The sequence below is a fragment of the Triturus cristatus genome, chromosome 11 (genome assembly GCF_964204655.1).
Source record: "Triturus cristatus chromosome 11, aTriCri1.1, whole genome shotgun sequence".
Lineage (NCBI taxonomy): Eukaryota > Metazoa > Chordata > Amphibia > Caudata > Salamandridae > Triturus > Triturus cristatus.
Window position 1 is genome coordinate 854,174,878 of NC_140594.1, and position 19,208 is coordinate 854,194,085.

The following is a 19,208-nucleotide window of genomic DNA, read 5'->3' on the forward strand; positions in this document are numbered from 1 at the left end:
CAAGAAATTTATAAAAGGTTAAATAATTAACGCAAAATTGCATGAACGTCATAGTAGATGGTATTGATAGTAATGTTCCGCCTTGAATTTTAATTTTTCCTATCGCCGTAACATCACATTAACTGCTTCTATGCTTCTATGCTTCTATGCTTCGTTCCTTTGGCTTTTAGGAATAACGCTTTAAATTTCACGCATGGCGCAACGTCTCAACTTGCACGCCTTTCCTTAATACCAGGTGTAACTCATAAACACACTAAGTCCTATCCGCCCGTTACTAGACTTCCGTACAGTACAGCGTATACAAGGCACCTTAACTGACGACCTCCACCTTCACCAGCCCCGCATTGATAGGAACGCTCTGCCTTGAATTCTATTCCACTTGCCCTAGCATCACATTAAGTGCTTCGATGCTTCGTTTTCCTTTAACCTTTAGGATTAACACTACCGCGCTACTATTACAACAAACTACTAATTCGCCGCAACGCCAGTGTTTATCAAGTCATACTCTTAGGACACAGAACTTTATTAATTGACTACTTTCCATTATTCTAGATCCTACGTGCTCGCACTTTACACTGTCCTGATGATGATCTTGAATTACTAAGATCGAAACGCCGTCGACTACAATTTCAAAGTTCCCTTAAACTGTCTAAACTGCTTGGGTTCTTTTGATGCGATGTAAAGTTTTTTATTGTCACTAAACACTTCACTTCACGCACCCTCACTTATGTATGTGTGAGCACTGTATATATTGTATACTCTTGAATTGCAAAAATGACAGAAACGGAAGCTACTCCATTTTATGATGTCAAATAAAATGTGATGCCTTCCTCTAAATTTCTGTGTCCTTGCATATAATTCTGAACTGGATCCGCCTTTGGTTCAATATATCAATGAACTCAATTGAATTATTCTCAACTTAACAATTGTAGCCTCGCTACCTGAGGATCCTTGACCTCACCAGAACACTCTTTTGTTAAACTACCTACTTACCCCAGGTCACAAACGTGCAGGGTCCCCTTGTTTTTGAAACGCATCGAGTCGGCTTTGTTGAATATGTGGTGAGGGCAGGGGTCGGATGGTGATCCTGAGTGTATGGAGTTCATGATCTTGCGGGTTTCATCGTCGTTGACGTTCCCTTGCCAGTCAGAAAACAGTACCACGATCCCTGAAGTTCAGAAGTCTTACTATTATGGGTCTCAGCGGTGTTCCCGGAGGGGGCCTCGGGCCTAGGGAGTGGTGCACTCTTTCTACAGTAAATAATGGCAAAAACTGGTCCACACCAAAAAGAGTCCAGAGGAGAGACTCAAACATATTCCACCATGTTTCCCTTGATAGTAGACTCAGGCAGACCAACAAGTCAGAGGGTATTTCGCCAAGACCTGGCCTCCAGGTCTTCGTTCATGGCCTGTATGACTTTCAGGATTTTCGCCATGTCCAGGAGCTTAGCGGCAAATCCCTATGAGTCATCCTCCAGGGCTGAGATCTGGGCCTTTGCACCAGAACTGCATTGTTCATGTTTGTCACGTTTCACAGAGATCTCATCCACTCAAGCTGTGAGTGTTTCAATCTGAATATCAATTGAGGTGAGGCTCTTCTGCCTGTGCGGCAGGAGCGTTTTAATGTCCAGGCGCTTCACCCAGCCTTCTCCGCTCTTGGCACCACCGAGTAAGCTGCTGCTGAACTCTTTGTGCACTTAGCGTCAACGTGCAACTTGGTCTGTTTGTGGTGGCTTTTGCCGATTGTCAACGTCTGAATTCCAATGCTTACTGTCGCATTAGCCATTTGCTCCACTCAGCCACAGCAGACAGCTAGCCCAGTGATGCAGAACCCACCAGCACCACAGTAAGGAGAGTGCCAACCACTGTAGGGGGTAGGCTCAATACTCTGTCCGGGCATTCCTTTAAAGTGTGAGGTGCCTCAAGTCACCACCAGGCGTGGCTCAATCTCCATTAAGGGCCGAGCCGTCCTGCATCCACCATCAGGCATTGTCCCAAAGCAATGCCTGGCCCCAGTAATTCAGTGCATGTGTTGCGTCTACCACACGTAAGCACCCTCTAGAATCTTGTGGCACACAGTCTGCAGCACACTCTTAGGTGGACTCCTCTCAATGCACACACCCTCAGGTACTCAGGCCACCCGCAGCCGAAGAATGGTGCTGTCACAGCCCGCTTGAGTCCAGTTTCGCATTGACAGTCTCAGCTCCTACACCGATGCTGTCTGCACCAATGTCAGGCCTGCCAGCAGCACACAGCCCTCAGTTCGCTCACAAGGCCGCTCTGTTTCGATCCTCACATATCTGGGACCACCCGGTCCCGTCAGTGTTTTCCACCGAGGCTGCACAGTTTGCCAGCAGTATTCACCCTGGGTTGGCCGCCATTTTGCCTTACAAGCCCAGCAACAATTGTAAGCATTGAGTTGGCTGAAATTCGGTTCACAGATTCCCACGGCCATTAAGGCGAGTCCCAGTAGCAGTCAGAGGAGTTCCAAAAGCATTTCTCCCTACATTTTTGATTTGGTCCAGCCAGGATAAAGCAGGATCATTCCCCTCAGCCCAAGGACGCTCACAAGGGAGCGGCCATCTTGGGACCAGGCTCTCTAGCGCCCTCCATGGAAATACAGATGTTGAAGATTTTTTTCTCAGGTGCTGTTGGAATACGCTAAAGCTGGTATGATCTGATAAAAGTAAAGTACTCAGAGTGTGATAGCAAAATGTGCCCCCTAACCATGAGTGGATAAAGGTTCACTTGAGATGACAGCTGTTTAAAATTTACAGGAATTTGAAGAAAATAAGTACTATACGTATAAAACTGACCAATAGCATCTGTCAAATGGATTACAAAGTTTAAATTGTGCAAGGACATTTCATTCCTCCCCTTAAATGTGATAAGGAGAATAATTTCCTGTATTAGCTAATGTATCCTCGCATATTGCACTTATTGTTAGCTTTTAAAACTGGTGCATTTGACAAACTAGAACTTTTTTAATGTGTACATCATCAAAAAGAATTGCAGTTCATCATACATGTTGTGCATATATGTGTTTTTCGACAACAAATTTTCTGATAGAAACTGTTACAATAATGCACATTTTTGGGGTTTACATTGATTGATAAACATAATAGCTGCAGTTTGGCCAATGCTGCTATACTTAAATAGTATGGAATGTGATGTCACAATTAATACTACAAAAAGATTATGTGCCGCGCTGATTATAGTGGAAAAGGGGGCAAAATTCACCCCAGCACACGTTAGCTTGTTTTAAAAATCAAAGACCTTAACCTTTTTAACAAGGTTTAACGAATGCTAAGCACTAAAACAAATGCCACAAATTTCTGTAACATTTATGAAGTGTAACGTATTAACAAACAACCCAATGTTTTATAAAAACAAATAGTTATCATTTAACATCATTAGTTTTTAACTTTAACAATTTCAAATCATTTAGAACTACTAAAGAACTTTGATAATTTGGCCACAATCAGTTTTTGAACTCTAGAAGAACATATGCCTGTTTAACAAACACAAACAAAGCACGTTTTTTAACTCTTGGGGTGGGGGTGATAGTGGTCAAAAGTGGTGCATCTACCAAACCGGTGGTTGCTCCATTTGCCCTTTTGGAAATCTCTTGTCTTCAGGCCACCTGCAACGGGACCACCAATGTGCTAGAAGGTGAGGCTCTTGCAGTGCTGTTTTTTTCTCTGCTTGGGACTGCCATGTAAGGCATGGCTCCCCACCATAAGACGCGTAAATGGTTGTGTAGGTTAACTGGCTGGTATGGCTGGTCTGCGTACCACCTCTGAGCCTTTCCTAGATGTAGTTGTGATAGGCTGCCAAGCAGAATTGCAGGAGCAGAGAATGCGGGTCCAATGCAGACGGGGATTCAGTGATGTTGAGCATTTTGAAGCATGCTTATGGAAAAGGCCAAAGTGTCTACTCCTCTGGCCAGCCAAACGGTGGAGAGAGCAAGCCCTCTTCTCAGGGCCTGTTGAAAACTCTGGTCACAACATCTGAGTGGAAGCAGCCCAGTCAACCCCTGTGTTCCCTCCCCAAGGTGTGGGAGTTTCCACTTTGAGGAATTTCCAGCAAACTCCATGATGATATAAGAATCTACCTGCCAGTGAAACCCGGTAGTTCGCCTACCTATGTCCATGTCACCCTACATTGCCAGGAGTTTTGGTAACACTGCTGTCATCCCAGGAGTTGCTGCTGCTAAATCGGGGTCTAGATCGCGGACAGAATCCAGAGCCGCCACCGGGTGGCATTTCTCAGTGTTAGCAGCGTAAGCAAATCCCCAAAATCCTGTCAGCCCTGCCTAGACCTGGACAGTCTAGAACTCCTTGTTCACTCAGGGGCAGTAGCCACCTATCTGCAGCAGCCTGTCCGATGCTGGGGAAAATACATCAGTTCCAAGCAATGCAAGTAAGGCAGTCCTAAAAGGTGCAAACGAGAGCTTTAAGAAGGTGGTAAAAGGAAGAGGGTCCTCCTCTTACACAAGAATATATATATAAATATATATATATGTGTGCGTGTGTGTAGAAAACAACGTATTGTGTAGGTGTGTGTCCTATTAAGATATGCAGTACTGCCATGAGTGTACAGCATCTGTGAGCCTTACCTTGGAAAGGGCAGAGGCTATCAGACTTGCCAACTGGTCTTCTGCTTTTGTTACCACCATCTTTGCTGGTATGCATTCCTGGATAACCTGTTGCATATGTTTAGGCAGCTTAGAATTCTGGAACTGAATATAGTGATGCTTTGCAGCCAACTGCACCAAATCGTCTTCCTGCAATAAATGATTTTGTAACAGAACAGGATGCAATAAACAATTTAGTAACAAAATACAAAGATCTAAGGAAATTCTTTCTCACGGAATACTTTCATGATAGTCCCTGTAAGAGATTGGAAACTATTTCTTGTAATGTTAACACCTTCCCTTAAAGTAAACAAGACATTGCTCCACACTTAAACCAATATTCCTGGCTGTGCTTATGACAAATCCTGCCCTTAACATCTAAGAAGTGCCTTAGCATATTTGTGTGAGTGTGCACAGCCAATTTCCCTGTCACTGGGTAACACAGAGGTCAGATCGCTTTAAAGCTAGGAGCAATGGCCATGACTCCCTTTCTCATAAGATTTAGACAAATATGCAAATAGCCTTTTCCTATTTTATATGCACCTTCTCATAAGTCCAGTTTACTTCAGAATCCAAAGTCCTTGAAAGAAAAGGGTCTCCTACCTTTTCGCAGACATACTCTCCAAAGCAAATTCCACGTATAATTTGATGATATATTAGATTGGTACTCTTTGCATCTTCCTTGGAGTTGTGCCACGGTGTGAAGATCTCTTTACGAAAGTAGAGACGCCAGGGGGCATGGCGTTCTTGTTCTCCTTGTGCTTTTACCAGCTGTTCACACTGGGAGACGGCATCCATCAGATGAGCCCGCCCACTGCCTAGAGACCAGACCTAACAAACAAGTTGTCATGCATATGAGGAAAGCACCATTTCAAACATTGATAAAGGACAGTACCATTTTGCTAGAGCAAAACTTAATGATCTTATAAATATTGTAACCTCACCAAATACATTTTCTTGCTACGAATCATGCCATGTCTCCACTTTTTCTGATAGAATACCTCTGAAACAGGGCGTTTGTGTGTGTATGCATGTGTGTGTGTGTGCGTGTGTGTGTGTGTGTGATTGTGTGTGGCTGCATCCTCTGAAAAAATTCTACTTCTTAAATGCTGCCAATTTCAAGAGTCTAAAAACATGTTTCTAGAGAGCCAAACCATGCATGTTATTTACACATGATTTGCTGTGAGTGATGGTTGTCAGGGAACTGATTTGCTCATCCAACAGCCCGTATGCAGTTCTGTGGGAGAGGAAGGGAACTAAATTAGCTTGAGTGAGTCTACAGTAAGGCTTCTGAGGCAAATTGAAACCATTAGTTTGGGAGTCCGGGTAGTGTTATGAGGATTGCCTACAATGTGGCAAAATGAAGTCACTTACTCTTTTATCAAAAATCTTGGGTCACTCTTTTAAGTGGAGCCCTTCCAATCAGGTCCACCACTGCTAATCCTGTCCATGACCACCATTTAAAACCCAGCAGTCCTAAACTGAAAAAGTTGTTAAATATCTTCTAGCCACTGGGAGACGACTCCCAATATATAGTGACATTGGTTACTATGTCTTTAACAAACAAAAATTGGGGGAGTCTGTGTTCAGAACTGACAGAAGAGGCAACAGGTCCACATCACCATCATCCATAGCAGACCTGTATCAGTGTTTTATCTCTAAACTACCTGCTGCCAATGAGGTAGCCAAGCTAGTGGTAATATATGATATGATATGATTACTCTAACCTTGTCACTAAACAACAGGCTTAGATCTAACATTTCCTCTACAGTTAATTCCCTGGTAGCAATAGCTGACTGAAGAAGACCGCACAATTTAAGTCAACCCACAGAGGTTGAATCACATTTGATAAAGACTAAAGAGGAAAACCATGAATCAACACTATAGTATGTCATAGTCCCACTGTTTGTTGAACGTTCTAAAAAAACATTGATATCAGACCAGCCTGCACTCAGAGAGGCTTATTGATTTTCTTAAGGATAGGACTATCTAAAAACAAAACAAAATGTGTGCCTATCCAATCAGATCCTTGTGTACAAAATTGTCTTTTAATATCACAAATGTATTCATACGAATTTTACTTGCATCACGTTGCTGTTGCTTTTCATGACACTTTAACACACACTCACACACACACACACACATATATATATATACATATATCAGATTTAAAATTGTTAATTGTGAAAAAAAGGAGTGACACGTTCATGGTCGGATGCCTTGAATTGTATTGAAAAAAGGATAGCCAGTTACCACTTGAATAAAGTCCAAGTGATACCTTGACGTTGACATGGTTTTGCATTCATGAGCAAGCAAAAGATTTTTTACAATGAAAACTGCGTTACAGGCCCTTCCTTCTCCAGTCCTTAAAGGGCCCTACCTTTAAAGGGCCCTACCTTTAAATCTATAGTGCATGCTGAATATCATATAGCATGCATAATGTATTACACATTATTGATAACGATAAGTAATTCATCTTCAGAGTAGACTTTGTACAGATTAACATTATTTAAGTGTATCATACAGCAACACAGCACAACAGGTTAGGTGGAAAGTGAGGTGTACCTTATTGGAACATGTTCTTGAACACAGCTTCTCCTACTCTTATCTATTCAGTTGACATTTAGTAGTATAATATGCCCAATATACAGACGGTGTAATCACCAGGTATCTGCATTGCTAATGTCTTGCAGGTGCACTCAAGTATGAAAAGTAGCAGTGGTTACTTTTTCCCGCGATGAGTGAAAGGTGTCTGTTTGCAATGGTAAGGGGTAATCCATCATTTATTCCCCTGTTTATCTCTAGCTTCCTCCCAACACATCAAACATTTGACCTGGTTTCTCAAAGTATTTTGCCTCTTCTATGTAGTAACTAGGCATGGGCGGAGTTTGCGGATTTCTGCGGAACTCTGCGAAGTGATTAAAAAACTCTGCCAAGCGACGTGGAGTTCTGCGAGCAGCAGAGTGCATTACCTCATACTATTCACGCTGATTTTTAGAGCCGGGTGTTTGTCCCGAGCTGTAAAATCAGCATAAACAGCATCACATGCTGTGCAAGAGGATGCTGCTTCTTTCTGCCACTCTAGTAGAAGTTCTACTCGAGCGGCAGCTTCCTCGATGTGAACGGAAGGTTTCTCAGCATGAGCAGTAGCGACCATCCGCGAACGCCCACATTGAGAAATCTCACTGGGAAGCGGTCTCGCGTTGGATTTTCTCGCTTGTGCTTGCCAACTTACCATTGGCAAGAGGACAAAACTCCAATCCGCTATGCGGAGAACAGTTTTTTTGTAACTCCGCAGGCTCCACGGAGTGCAAAGTGCAAAAATATCCCCAAACTCCGCAAACGAAGGGGAGTTCACCGCCCAGGCCTAGTAGTAACCTATGGTCCACTTCACATGCCTGGCTGCCCTAAGCTCTATTTGGAGGCATAAAATGGTCTTGGGAGAAAAAGGGTGAATAGACAGTTTTAGTTGCATCATACTCTGATGGTAGCCTTAGTATGAATTTGAGATGCATCTTAATTATCATCTTATCTTTTAAAAAAGCTTATAAATGATTCATGGATGGGGAAACGTTTCAGCTGAGCCACGCATTTAGTAGACAGAACTTAAGGCTGCAATAAATGCTGTCTTCCTGGGCAGGGATTCTGCACTGGCCTTGTGCACTGGAACAAAGGGTTGCCAATTAAACTTGACAGGGCTGTATTTAACTCCTAAAATGGTGTAAGCTTATTGATTTTAGTATATGATATATTAACTGAACAAATACCTCAGACATCACTTTTAGTGGACCCTTTCTAGATACTGTAGATAAGCTGACACATAAAAATTAATATTGTTGATCACATTTTGCTAGAACCAACAGGTGTGTCAAGATCTGTTGTGAGGAGCCATAATGGACCAAAGGTATTTTCCTGACATTATATGCTGACGTATTTCAATTTCTTTGCTTATATCCATCTTGTAAAATTGTTCCCGGCGTCACTCACCTACTTTAAAGTTCTTCATAGTCATGTGCCATTCGAGGGGGCCTACATTCTAATATTCCAGGAGCTGTGAAGTCAGGGTCTGATAAGCCAGGCTGTGGAAGAGAATTTGGCTTTCTTCCCACATGAGGAATCAAGAATGTTGAGAGTGTTACCATTTCTACAAAACAGATGTACTAGTCATGTCACACGCAAGCTGCCGCCAGCAGAATCAACCTGCAGCTGTCCGAGTTCATTCTGCTGAACAAAATATTTATCATCAATATCAGGTAGAAAACATAAACAAGTCTTCCTGACCAAGTAAAATCTTTCCCTTGTGAGCATGGTTTCCAGTACCTGTTGTCAAAGTCTTGGCATTTTCTATTTTCAGTAGTGGAAAACATGTTTATACCTAGTATTCCTGAACAACTAAAGATCTTGCTGTCAATTGCTTTGTCTCACTTCTCCTTTGTGACAGGGTTGTGTTTTGCTAGATAGTGCTTATGCAAGAGATGCTTTGTATAGCAAATGTTCCACACTGAATGTGCATTGGTTTGCAAGTGCTTATGTCTGTAAAATATGGGCTTCCTTAATCACGAGGCAGGACCTTGCACATCCTAGTTTTCTAATTTAAAACATGGAAGCATAGAGGTTGTCTCATCAATGAGGATCAATTTCAGATATCATATGGCAGCTGAAAGAGCTGGTAACCCTATTTTAATTGCTTTCAATTCCAGCATGTTTATTACGAGATACAATTCATTCCCGTTCCAGTGCAGTTAATTACCTATTGGGAAGGGGTCCTGAAGTTCTGAAATAGTGATCTCGATGTGTGATGTCTGCTACTCAGCCAGCACTGAAGTGCTCGCCTGAAACTTGGAGTAAGCGTCAGTCTTGTCTACCCATTTTTCCCTTGCCTGTGACATTTACGTGTCCATGTTTTCCTTTATAAGCCTCCCCTGTGCATTACAGAGGTGTAATAGAGCTAAATATCATCACTAATAGACTGGTAGGTGCAGTCCTTGCAGCTTCACTGTTATCTCTAGTCATAGTGAACATTTCTGGTGAAACGATGAGGGCCTCATAAGCACTGATGAGTAACTGACTTCTGCTCTGTGGAAGAGGAAGTACTCTCTCTGAGCGTGCCAGGCATGAGCTTTCTGTGTTCACTGACAGCCCTAGAGCCTTAGAGGTGTCTATACACTACGGCTCTTTAGAGAGTTGTCTATGCCTAATGCCTCCACTATGCTCTGCTGTCCCTGTAGGGCAGTACCTGAGTCCTTCTCTTCAAGTGAAGCTGCCGCTGGGGCTTAGCACTCTGTGGAGATCTTTTGGGCTGATCTGGTATTGAGGAGTGCTGACTCCTCCTCTCAGGCTTTGAACACAATATTGAAACTTCAACTTTCTCTGTTCACTCCCTTTTTACCCAACTATATGGTGTTTCATCGCTCGCAGGTAGGACTGCCTACCAAACGGCACCTACATAGGAACCTCTATTAGTCCCTGAATAGGTTTGCCTTGAGTTTTGAAAGCAGAGAGACATTAATTTAGGGTTACCCAACCCATCTCATAGGACATACCTTCATCAGTTTAGACTGCAGAGTCAACGGTTTCTTGCAAAAAATGAATTTTCATTGCAACGTATGTCTACCACTCTGCCCTACACATCTCTTCAAAAGTAGTTCATTTCAGCCAGGCTTCACTTTTCTGAAATGTCAGAATGCAATTTTAACAGCATAACTGGATGCTAATTCCCAATTTTTGAGGATGGTTTTTACGTCCGCTCTCCTGTGCTTTCCGACGTATTTCTGAAAAGAATCATTCCTGCCTCAGATGGAAAAGGGTGCCTTACTGAAGGGTGTACAAGTATTCTAAGTATGATCCAGAACAGGCTGGGTTCTTAGGGCTTTCTTTGGCTTTACCAGAAGGTCAAACGGGAACCATTGAGGTTCATCTATGTGCCATTTAATTTTGAATAGCTTCATGGTTTTATCCATCAGCCTATGGGATAAGATTATATCATAAAGTGAGGAATGTTGTAAATGGAAAATAGTTTGCAGTGTCCTTAGTGCCATTCATTTGCCAAGGTGATTGTGATACTTTCCATCATACTCATCATTTTGCTCTTTATCTTCTATTCCCTATTCTTTGGCTCTATCCAAAGTGTGTAAAACCTGCGACCACAGGTCAGAGCATCAGTGGCCTTGGAGCAGAGAATAAGGGACCCAAATTCAAAAATTCTAGTTTATGTTTAGGGGCAGGTTTTAGATATGTAGGAGTTGAAAACCCTGCATCATATGCTTGTGTTATTCTACTGAGTGAATCTACTTCTCAATGGGTGGAACAAAGTGTCATCTCCTTACCTTCCTTAGGAAAGTGCCCCACTTTCCACTTGCCTCCCTGTCTGCTGCAAGTATAACATGACTTAAAGAAAGGTACTCCCTGGAAAGTAGTACCTAAAATAAAGCCACCTGAGAAACAAATCCTTTGTGTTCAAGTCTACTTCACCATACCAGTTTTTAAAATAGCAACTAGGCTGTAGTTGTACAGTTGGAAGTGGATCTTCCGACTTATCACAGTTCGACTGGTCTGGAAAGAAGAAGCGTACCCTTTATTATGAGTTGCCCGTTAAATTCTGATATGTGTGGGAACTGCTGTTAGCACATATATCAGAATTATGAGTGTTGCTATAAAAATCACATCCCAAGAAAAATTTCAGCAAATCACACCTGTCAGTATGAATTGGGGAAAAATGCATGCAGATTATGCAGTGGTAAGCATCAAAATCTGCATGTTATTCCCTATTATTGGGGAAAAACGAATACTAAATTCGAATTTTGGGGTGTGATACATATTGCACCAATTTTTAGCCCACTCATAATGAGGGATACATTTTCAGACGTGCTTGTAACAGGGAGATGCAACAAGGTAGAAGCTTGCTAGTGAGAGAAAGTCAGGTCTGGACATGAGTAGGGAGTATGGACTGGAATGCAGCATTGAATCCTAGAGGGAAGGGGGAGTAAATCTTAATAGTTGTGATTCAATAAACCTCAACACCTAACTGGTTTACATTATCTCAGTAAATAATTTCCCTGAAATGAAGAAGTGGGTTACACAAACCCCATGATAGGTGTTTTGGTCTTTCTCCTTTTGAAGAACTGCACTGATAGCGATGACTATTTTGGAAACATCAAATGGTTTCTCGAAAGATGTCTTACCGTAAACTGCAGAACTCAAACAGCTCCACCAAGTCTTAGGAATCCAAGTGTGGCAGCTGGAATGCCTGCTTACCAGCCACCATGAAGAAAAAGGCCCAAAACGCAGCACCAAAAGTATATTTTAGTAAATAAGTACTCTTTCTGCATGGGTAGCCCGAGGATATGTCTGGGTTTGAAGTCTCCAAAGATTGATGCTCATTGACTATATGTGAGTTGGAAAGTCAGAATCATGGTGTGTCTAAAATAAAAAATTACAGGGGTGCTCAAAATACCTATAAATGTGAAACTAACGTGACCTTTAGTAAGGTCATGCCCCCCCCCCGGGTGAGTAAGACTGGAGGTGAACCCTCCAAGGAGGCAGTAAGACTGCCTGGGGTTGGGGGCAACCCCTGTGGTGTGGGTAGATTGAAAGTAAACACCAATTCTGCCCAACTTGGGGGGGGTGGGGCAGGGGCAGAACAACCACAAGATGACCAGGGAAAATATGAAAAAGGGATGGGGTGGGGTGCTAGCCCCACCTAGCAGCAAGTATCACCCCAAATGGAAAGACTGAGAAAAGAAATGGGGTAGGAGAGTGCTAGTCTTAGCACTAGGTACAACCTCCCACTCATGAACACCAGAGAGTCTTTGTGCCGCCTTCCTGGGGCAGAATAGAGGGTTCCCCTCTAATGGCCCTTCCCCAGCGGGAAGAGGGGCAGAAAGTCCACTAGACACCAGAGATTGGTGCTCAAAAAAGAAATGGTGTGGAGATCTGTCATGTATTGGCCCCACATTCACGAACCAGACAGACTTTTTGCCCCACCAGCAGGCAGAAGGGCAGTTTACATCCGTTCTGTCTGCCCTTATGTCAAAATTACACCCAAACAAATTCCACCTTCCTCTCAGTTACCATAGGGGTTGGCTGCACTATTCAGGCTCTGGATCGACCAACACCCGGGAACCCTACCAACCCTAGGCATTTCTGAAAACTTAAGACACAGGAGGATCCAGGGTGGTGAGGACTGTGTGGATACAAGAACATTTTCCTACGCAGAATGCGTTGCAAAAGTTGTGGTTTTGTTCACAAGCTCATCCCATTACGCACCTTCTCATAAACAGCGATGTAGACCGAAAAGCCAAATGTCTGTTTCATATGGAGCTTATCTGCTATGGTGCCACAGAGTTCCTTTGCCGTGGTTGCAGAGTCAGCAGAAATGGTGATATTCTCTCCATTCATCAGGGTAACGGAACAAAAGATTGGCGTTCTCATTTTTGAGCCCTGAAACACACATCAGCAGAGGTTCAGAATGATAGAGTCTAAAAAAGAAACTGAAACTGAGCGGACAAAAAGGGAAAAGACAGAAAGAGAAACGGAAAGGCAGTCAGGAAAGAAAGTGAAACCGATGGAATGGCATAGGAGGTCAACAGAGGAAGTAAGACATACGACTGAAGCGAGACTACAAAGAACATTAGAGCATTTAAAGGAAAAGAGTTAAAGAAAGAAGGAGGTAGAGGTTTAGGAGAAAATAGTAGAGCAAAAACAGAAGGAAATAACTTGAAAATAGCCAGCGTGCACATATAAATATATAACATGTTTGGTTATGATAGTTTCACAAACGATAGAGGCTCCATAAGCTGTGATTTATGGGACTGATGTCATACTTGTGGATTACTTGGATTGTTCCTGGGAATTGCAGATTTAGAATACTGGGAAGCCTATAAAACAACTATCTCCATCTAGGTTTGTTCTCAGTACAAACAAAAAGTGGTGGCAGTGGTATACAGATCTATTTGCACATCCAAAATATTGGGTAAGTAAATGCTATACACTGTATTGTGAGCTCAAAATGGGCAAAGGAACAATATGCCACCTAGCTAGTGTAAAACATGCATAAAAAGAGAAACTCTTTCATATAATTCTGATACATTCAAGGTGTAGCAGTAACAGCACTGTTCATACAATCAACAGGCAGCCGACACATGTTTCGTCATGGGCGACTTTCCGGATAATATAGCTAGCCAAAATAGCCCAGATCAAGCCACGTGGCACAAAGAAATTGTTTGATCCATGGAGCCCCAAGGATAGCTGCACAATTGGCATGTGATATGCTGAACAGTCCAGGAATCTATGTCGCACAGTGCTGAACAAAAAGTGTAAGAAAAAATTAGGGTATTGATGGACCGGCAGTTGCACTGGGGCTAAAGTGAGCTCGTATTTGAACGTTTATACATTACAGTCAACAAGTGAAATCAGTCAAAGATCTTGTACTTGCATCCCAGATAGAATGTTGCTTCTAACTAAAAGAAAAGAATCCCTCAAAATCCCAATGCTGCTGTGCATTTTCCGTGTCCTTCATAGAGTTGTAAGGCAGGTTATGCTGTCTAAAAGATAATGGAACGTTTTAACACAATCCCATTTCTAAAGCAACAGCAATTGACAAAATCTAACACTTAAAGGGCAAAATGCAGCCTCCACACAGCAGCGAGGAATGAGTTGTCTCAGGTACAGTTTTACATTTTCTACAAATACTGTGTACTTAATGCCCAATTTTAAATGCACGCTATATTTGTTATTCTTAAAATATTGCTGCTGAAGAGTTTTTCTTATATTTTGCATGGATTCCCTCATGCGTGTGGTGACATGTTTTGTATATTAAAATGTTTGCATTAATATGAAATTAACAAAAAAACACAGAAACGTTGTTTGGAGAGAAAGTATGTGCATTCACAATTAGATTGACCATAACTATCATAGGCCTGCATTTTAAAATGGCAAACATTGTTTGCCATCTTGCTTTGTGACACGTGAACAATTTTATTTCTTGGTGAAGCTGGTGTCCTAATTATGGAACACTGTTCTATTGCTTCCTTTCCAATAATATTATTTGTTTTGTTTTCCATGTGATAACCATGGAATGTTATAATCAGTGGTGCATTCAAGAGACACCTGCAGGGTACAGGCTGGTTCCTCTATCTTATCTTGCTACTGATAATGTAAGTTTGAAGGACGCAGAGAGAAGCAGTATTGTGGAGACTCTGTGAACCTAACAAGCACATAATTGTGCCATCTCGTTTTAACCTGATTTGGCCATCTCATGAGTACTGTATGTAAGTGTAATGTTAAAATTGAGTGATTTAAGTTACGTGCAGAGAGGATTACAGTTCAGACTGCTTTTCTGGGTCAGACTTAGCGCAGAACAGTATAGGATATCTAGAGTACTCCTTTAATGAGAAATAGTGGTGTAGAGAGAGAGGGTAAGGGTGCAGTCCGCCCCAGGCGGCACATGTTTTGGGGGCAGCGGCATCCTCCCTCTCTCACCTGCCATACCAGGACCCCCACTCTACTTTGTGGCCAAAGGGCCAGCTACGCCACTGATGAGAAAACTTCCTCTGTCATTTCCGTTGAAGCTACTTCACCCTCTTACTTATATGACTTTGATTTGAACTCCATATTAATTTACTGCATTTATATTTTGACTAGTAATTGATATTAACTTCATGATTTGTGCTTTTGGTAACCTATTATCTTCATGGTTTGAAACTTAATCATTCTCTGCCTTTTTTGTGGAGCCTAATGTGCTTCACAATTATTGAATGTAAAATAGGACCAAAACAAAAACTCAATAAGGGGCTTGGAGATTTGAGTTTTTAAATATAGTGAAAAGTGGCAAGAAAAATAAACACCCAATGTAAGTCAACGGTCGCATTTGACAGGGACCGAGGTGCAATTTCAGGCAGACCACAATGGAGACCAGGTTGGATACACAAAGCGAATTGGTCCCGTGAAAGTTTGGAATTGAAAAAGATTGAAAGGGGCGTGGACTTACTGGCTGAGCTCTTGTCGCTTAATGGGCCCCGGTGTCAGCTTTCCCGAATACCTCCACATCACCAGCCACGTATCGAGGGGTGAACACCCCTGGTATTAGGCGAGAGCAGCAGTTTGGCTTTCCTGGTGGCGGATGCGCCCTAACACTGTGAATACGTTACTGCGGCCATGATTGAGAGGAGCAGCCAAAATGGCGGCTGGCATGCTGCAAGTTCATTGAGAGGACAGGGGCTTTTTGAGGGGCGCCACAGCCATGTGGTGGAGTCTACTGTTGTGTAGCGGCGGGGACAGCCGCACAGCCTCCCCCATCCACTCCCCCTTCTAAGCACCATTATTCATGATACCGGGGTCTGAATCGCCCGCACTGTGCAGAATACCCAAGATGGCAGCAAGTGAGTAGCAACGGCACTTGGAGGGCCAGCAGTCTCTGTGGGGGGTGCTGAGGGCCCCAGTGCTCTGGCGGTGTGGACTGAGCATGTGGGAACCCAGTACTGCGCCTGGTTCTGGGCTGAAGAGGAGACACAGTGGGTGAGTTGTGGCCATTTGAGCCTAACTTTTGTTGGAGTTGGTGATATCCCCCCAATGCCAGCTGCGGTTCCTACAGGGCATGCTGGAGGAACGTTGGGAAAGCAACGAAATGCGAAGGAGGGAGCTCCAGACTCTCATATGTCCTGAGCGTGGTGAGCAAACCATGATGGGACAAGGGAACGCTTCTCTAGTGGCACACACGTGACCATCTTGGAGGCTATAAGGGACACAAACGTGCCATTGGAAACACACATTGCCGCAGTCGGGAATGAAGTGGGCCTTCTACGTAAGGATCATAAAAGGCTGGTGGATCGAGTTAAGAAAATGGACAACCAATTGAGTACCGATATGTTGAATGCCAAAGAACTCACATTGAGGTACTCTGCAATGGAAAAGGAAGGTAAGACACTAGCTAGCTGACTAGAAGATGCATAGAGTTGACCCCGTCGCCAAAATGTGAGACTTGTAGGAGTTTGTTTGTGGGGGAATGTGGATAAAATGTTCTGCAGGGGCACCCATCCCAGTTCTACTCAGTGGAAAAAGCGCTGCTTGGGGCAGGCGTGCATCTAATCATAGCCTGACTGGTGAACTTCAGGGATAGAGATGTTATCCTGCAGGTGCCATAGAAACATGGTCCTTGGCTCATATTAGTACATAAGGTCAACTAATACCCAGACTATCAAAGTTTAAGGTCCATCAATTGTAACTGATACAGACATGCTTTTAGTCTATGGATCCTCTACAATGAAAGATTAAACCGTCTATGTGGCACTAGCAGAGCCGTTTCCTTTAAATGTACCCAGTTGTCTTGAGCCGTGTTCGGCCATTAAAGATACGTTCATGCGGTTGCAGTGTCTGACTGGATTTGCCAAATCACATTTAAAGGAAATGCTCCTGCTAATACGGCATAGAGGGTTTAATCTTTATTGCATGTCTGCATAAATTGATGGCCAATTTTCCTTTTTCAAGAATTGAAGACAAATACATGATTGTCTAGAGGCCCTGTAGAAGCCCATAACTGGGCAAAACTCTTTGGCTGCACGGAAATTATTTTCCTCAACCAGAAGATGTCTGAATAAAGAATTGCAAAAACTAAGAAAATTACCTCTCGATTCATCTGTTCATGATCTAATAGCAATTTGCTATTACTCAAGTTTTTATTTGAAGTTGCCTCTCTAGTGCGTTCCAAAAAACGTGTACTATTTATGGCTTAAATTGGTGGTTAGCCATGTCAAACGGGTCCCCTAACCATCATTACATGTTCAGATACTGGTTGGCGGTCACCACCTTCTCGGCGAAGGAATAATAAGCGTTCTGCTGCATTGCCGACTAAGGAACAAATGAAGGCAGCACAGGTGAAAACAGTGCTCTAACTCAAAAACTGTAGTGATGTTCTCAGGAACAACAGATGAAGGGGGTTAGTTTCTGAGAGCGACGGAACTGGATCACAGTGGACTGAGACAGAGACAGACACAGAAGAGGAGCGGGTCCCAAAGATCACACCAATGACTGCTGAGAGCCTAGGGTAGGGAAAACATGTAGCCTCTGATTGTTGCTCGAAGCTACCTACGAGATGTGGGTGGTTGCAATGTAGTTTGGGGCCCTAGCAGCGTCAGGGAAGGCCGGAGTTCATAAAGAAAGAACACTGAGATTGTTTGGAGAGAGGCATAGAACTTTGGACTGCTATACACATATGGCATCAGGTTTGCGCCGCGGCAATGGAAGTTAGGACTGTTATGTTTCTGATGTTACTTTGGGTCCAAACACCCTGTGAATTGGGGGAAGTTCAGTTTCAGGATCACTACATAAAAAGGTAGGGTGGGGGTAGTTACTGCAATAGTTTGTACTACATCAGGGCACAGAGTCACAGGGGGAAACACTGAGCACATACATTATTGAGTGGGGAGTAAGGGAAGGGGAGAGGACACCCAACCACCATGACAAGACAGTAGCTATTGACATTGTTAACATGGAACGTCAATGGAATAGGGAATAAGGTTAAAAGGGGTTCTGGTCACGAAGGCCCTCAGTAGATATAAAACTGACATTGTTTTTAACAGGAGACACACCTCACAGGCACTCAACACTGCAGCCTAGGGAGGGGTATATGTAAACTGCCCATGTTGCGCACTGCACATTACACCTCGGAATCAAGGGGATGTGTGTTGATTTTTCTCAGGAGCACATTGCCGTTTCATGTGTCCTGCACATGGGTGGATGCTTATGGGAGTGACAAGGCAATATTGTTGGACTATGAGGGCAAGACCATGTTATTGATGAATGTGTAGGCACCACCGGGACTCCAATCAGTAACTCTTCACAGGATAGGGGCTATTCTGATCGGTGCTCATGATTATTGATGGAGAATTTAATTTAGTGATGGACATGCAGTTTGATAGCCTGAGCATGCAGGGTGAAGGAGAGGTGACCAGAGGAAAGCTATAGGGATTTGTTCAGGCACTGGGGATGGGCGATGTTTGGAGGGCTCTTCATGGGCAGGAGAAGGGATACTCTTATTACACAGGTGCGGATGACAGGCAATCAAGGCTAGATTACTTCTTCACCCTGAATTGCACTCTGCATAGATTTGCTGAGACAGGGTATCTGGCTTCTGGGTTCAGTGATCACTTGCCTCTGCGTGTGACCATGACCACCGGAAAACAGCAGTCATATGGGGCATGGCGGATGGAGACCTGGCATCTGACGAACAAACAGGAGGTCAAAAAACTAGAACAGGCAACTGATCTTTACTTTGAAGAAAATAAGGGTGCAGTCCACAGTCCAATCTCATTTTCGGGAAGCAGATAAAGCAACAATCTAGTGAGTGCTTATTTAGGGGGGAGATAAGGGATAGGAGGGAAAGGCACAGCAGAATAACCACACTCGAGAGGGAATTGGCACAGTTAGGGATGGATTACGTGGCATCCCCCATGCCTCGCTTGAAAGCAGATATAGATGAGTAATGGGCCAAATACCAGTTGGTGGCAAAGCAGGAGATTAAAACAGCAAGACAGAAGTGCAATTATGAAGCTAGATATTTAATTCAATAATCTTTATTC

At 43.3% G+C, this 19,208-nt stretch overlaps 1 protein-coding gene across 2 annotated transcripts in view; it reads right to left on the minus strand.

Moving 5' to 3' along the window:
* Positions 1-19,208, minus strand: part of LOC146785536 (unconventional myosin-VIIb-like) — a 961,158-nt gene that overhangs the window by 280,521 nt on the left and 661,429 nt on the right. For both annotated transcript variants that reach the window (XM_085634664.1, XM_085634663.1), the window contains exons 29-31: positions 12,901-13,074; positions 5,239-5,466; positions 4,618-4,785 (exon numbers count right to left, since the gene is read on the minus strand). In XM_085634664.1, coding sequence (XP_085490790.1) covers positions 4,618-4,785; positions 5,239-5,466; positions 12,901-13,074 — 570 coding nt within the window. The remainder of the gene's footprint in view (positions 1-4,617; positions 4,786-5,238; positions 5,467-12,900; positions 13,075-19,208) is intronic.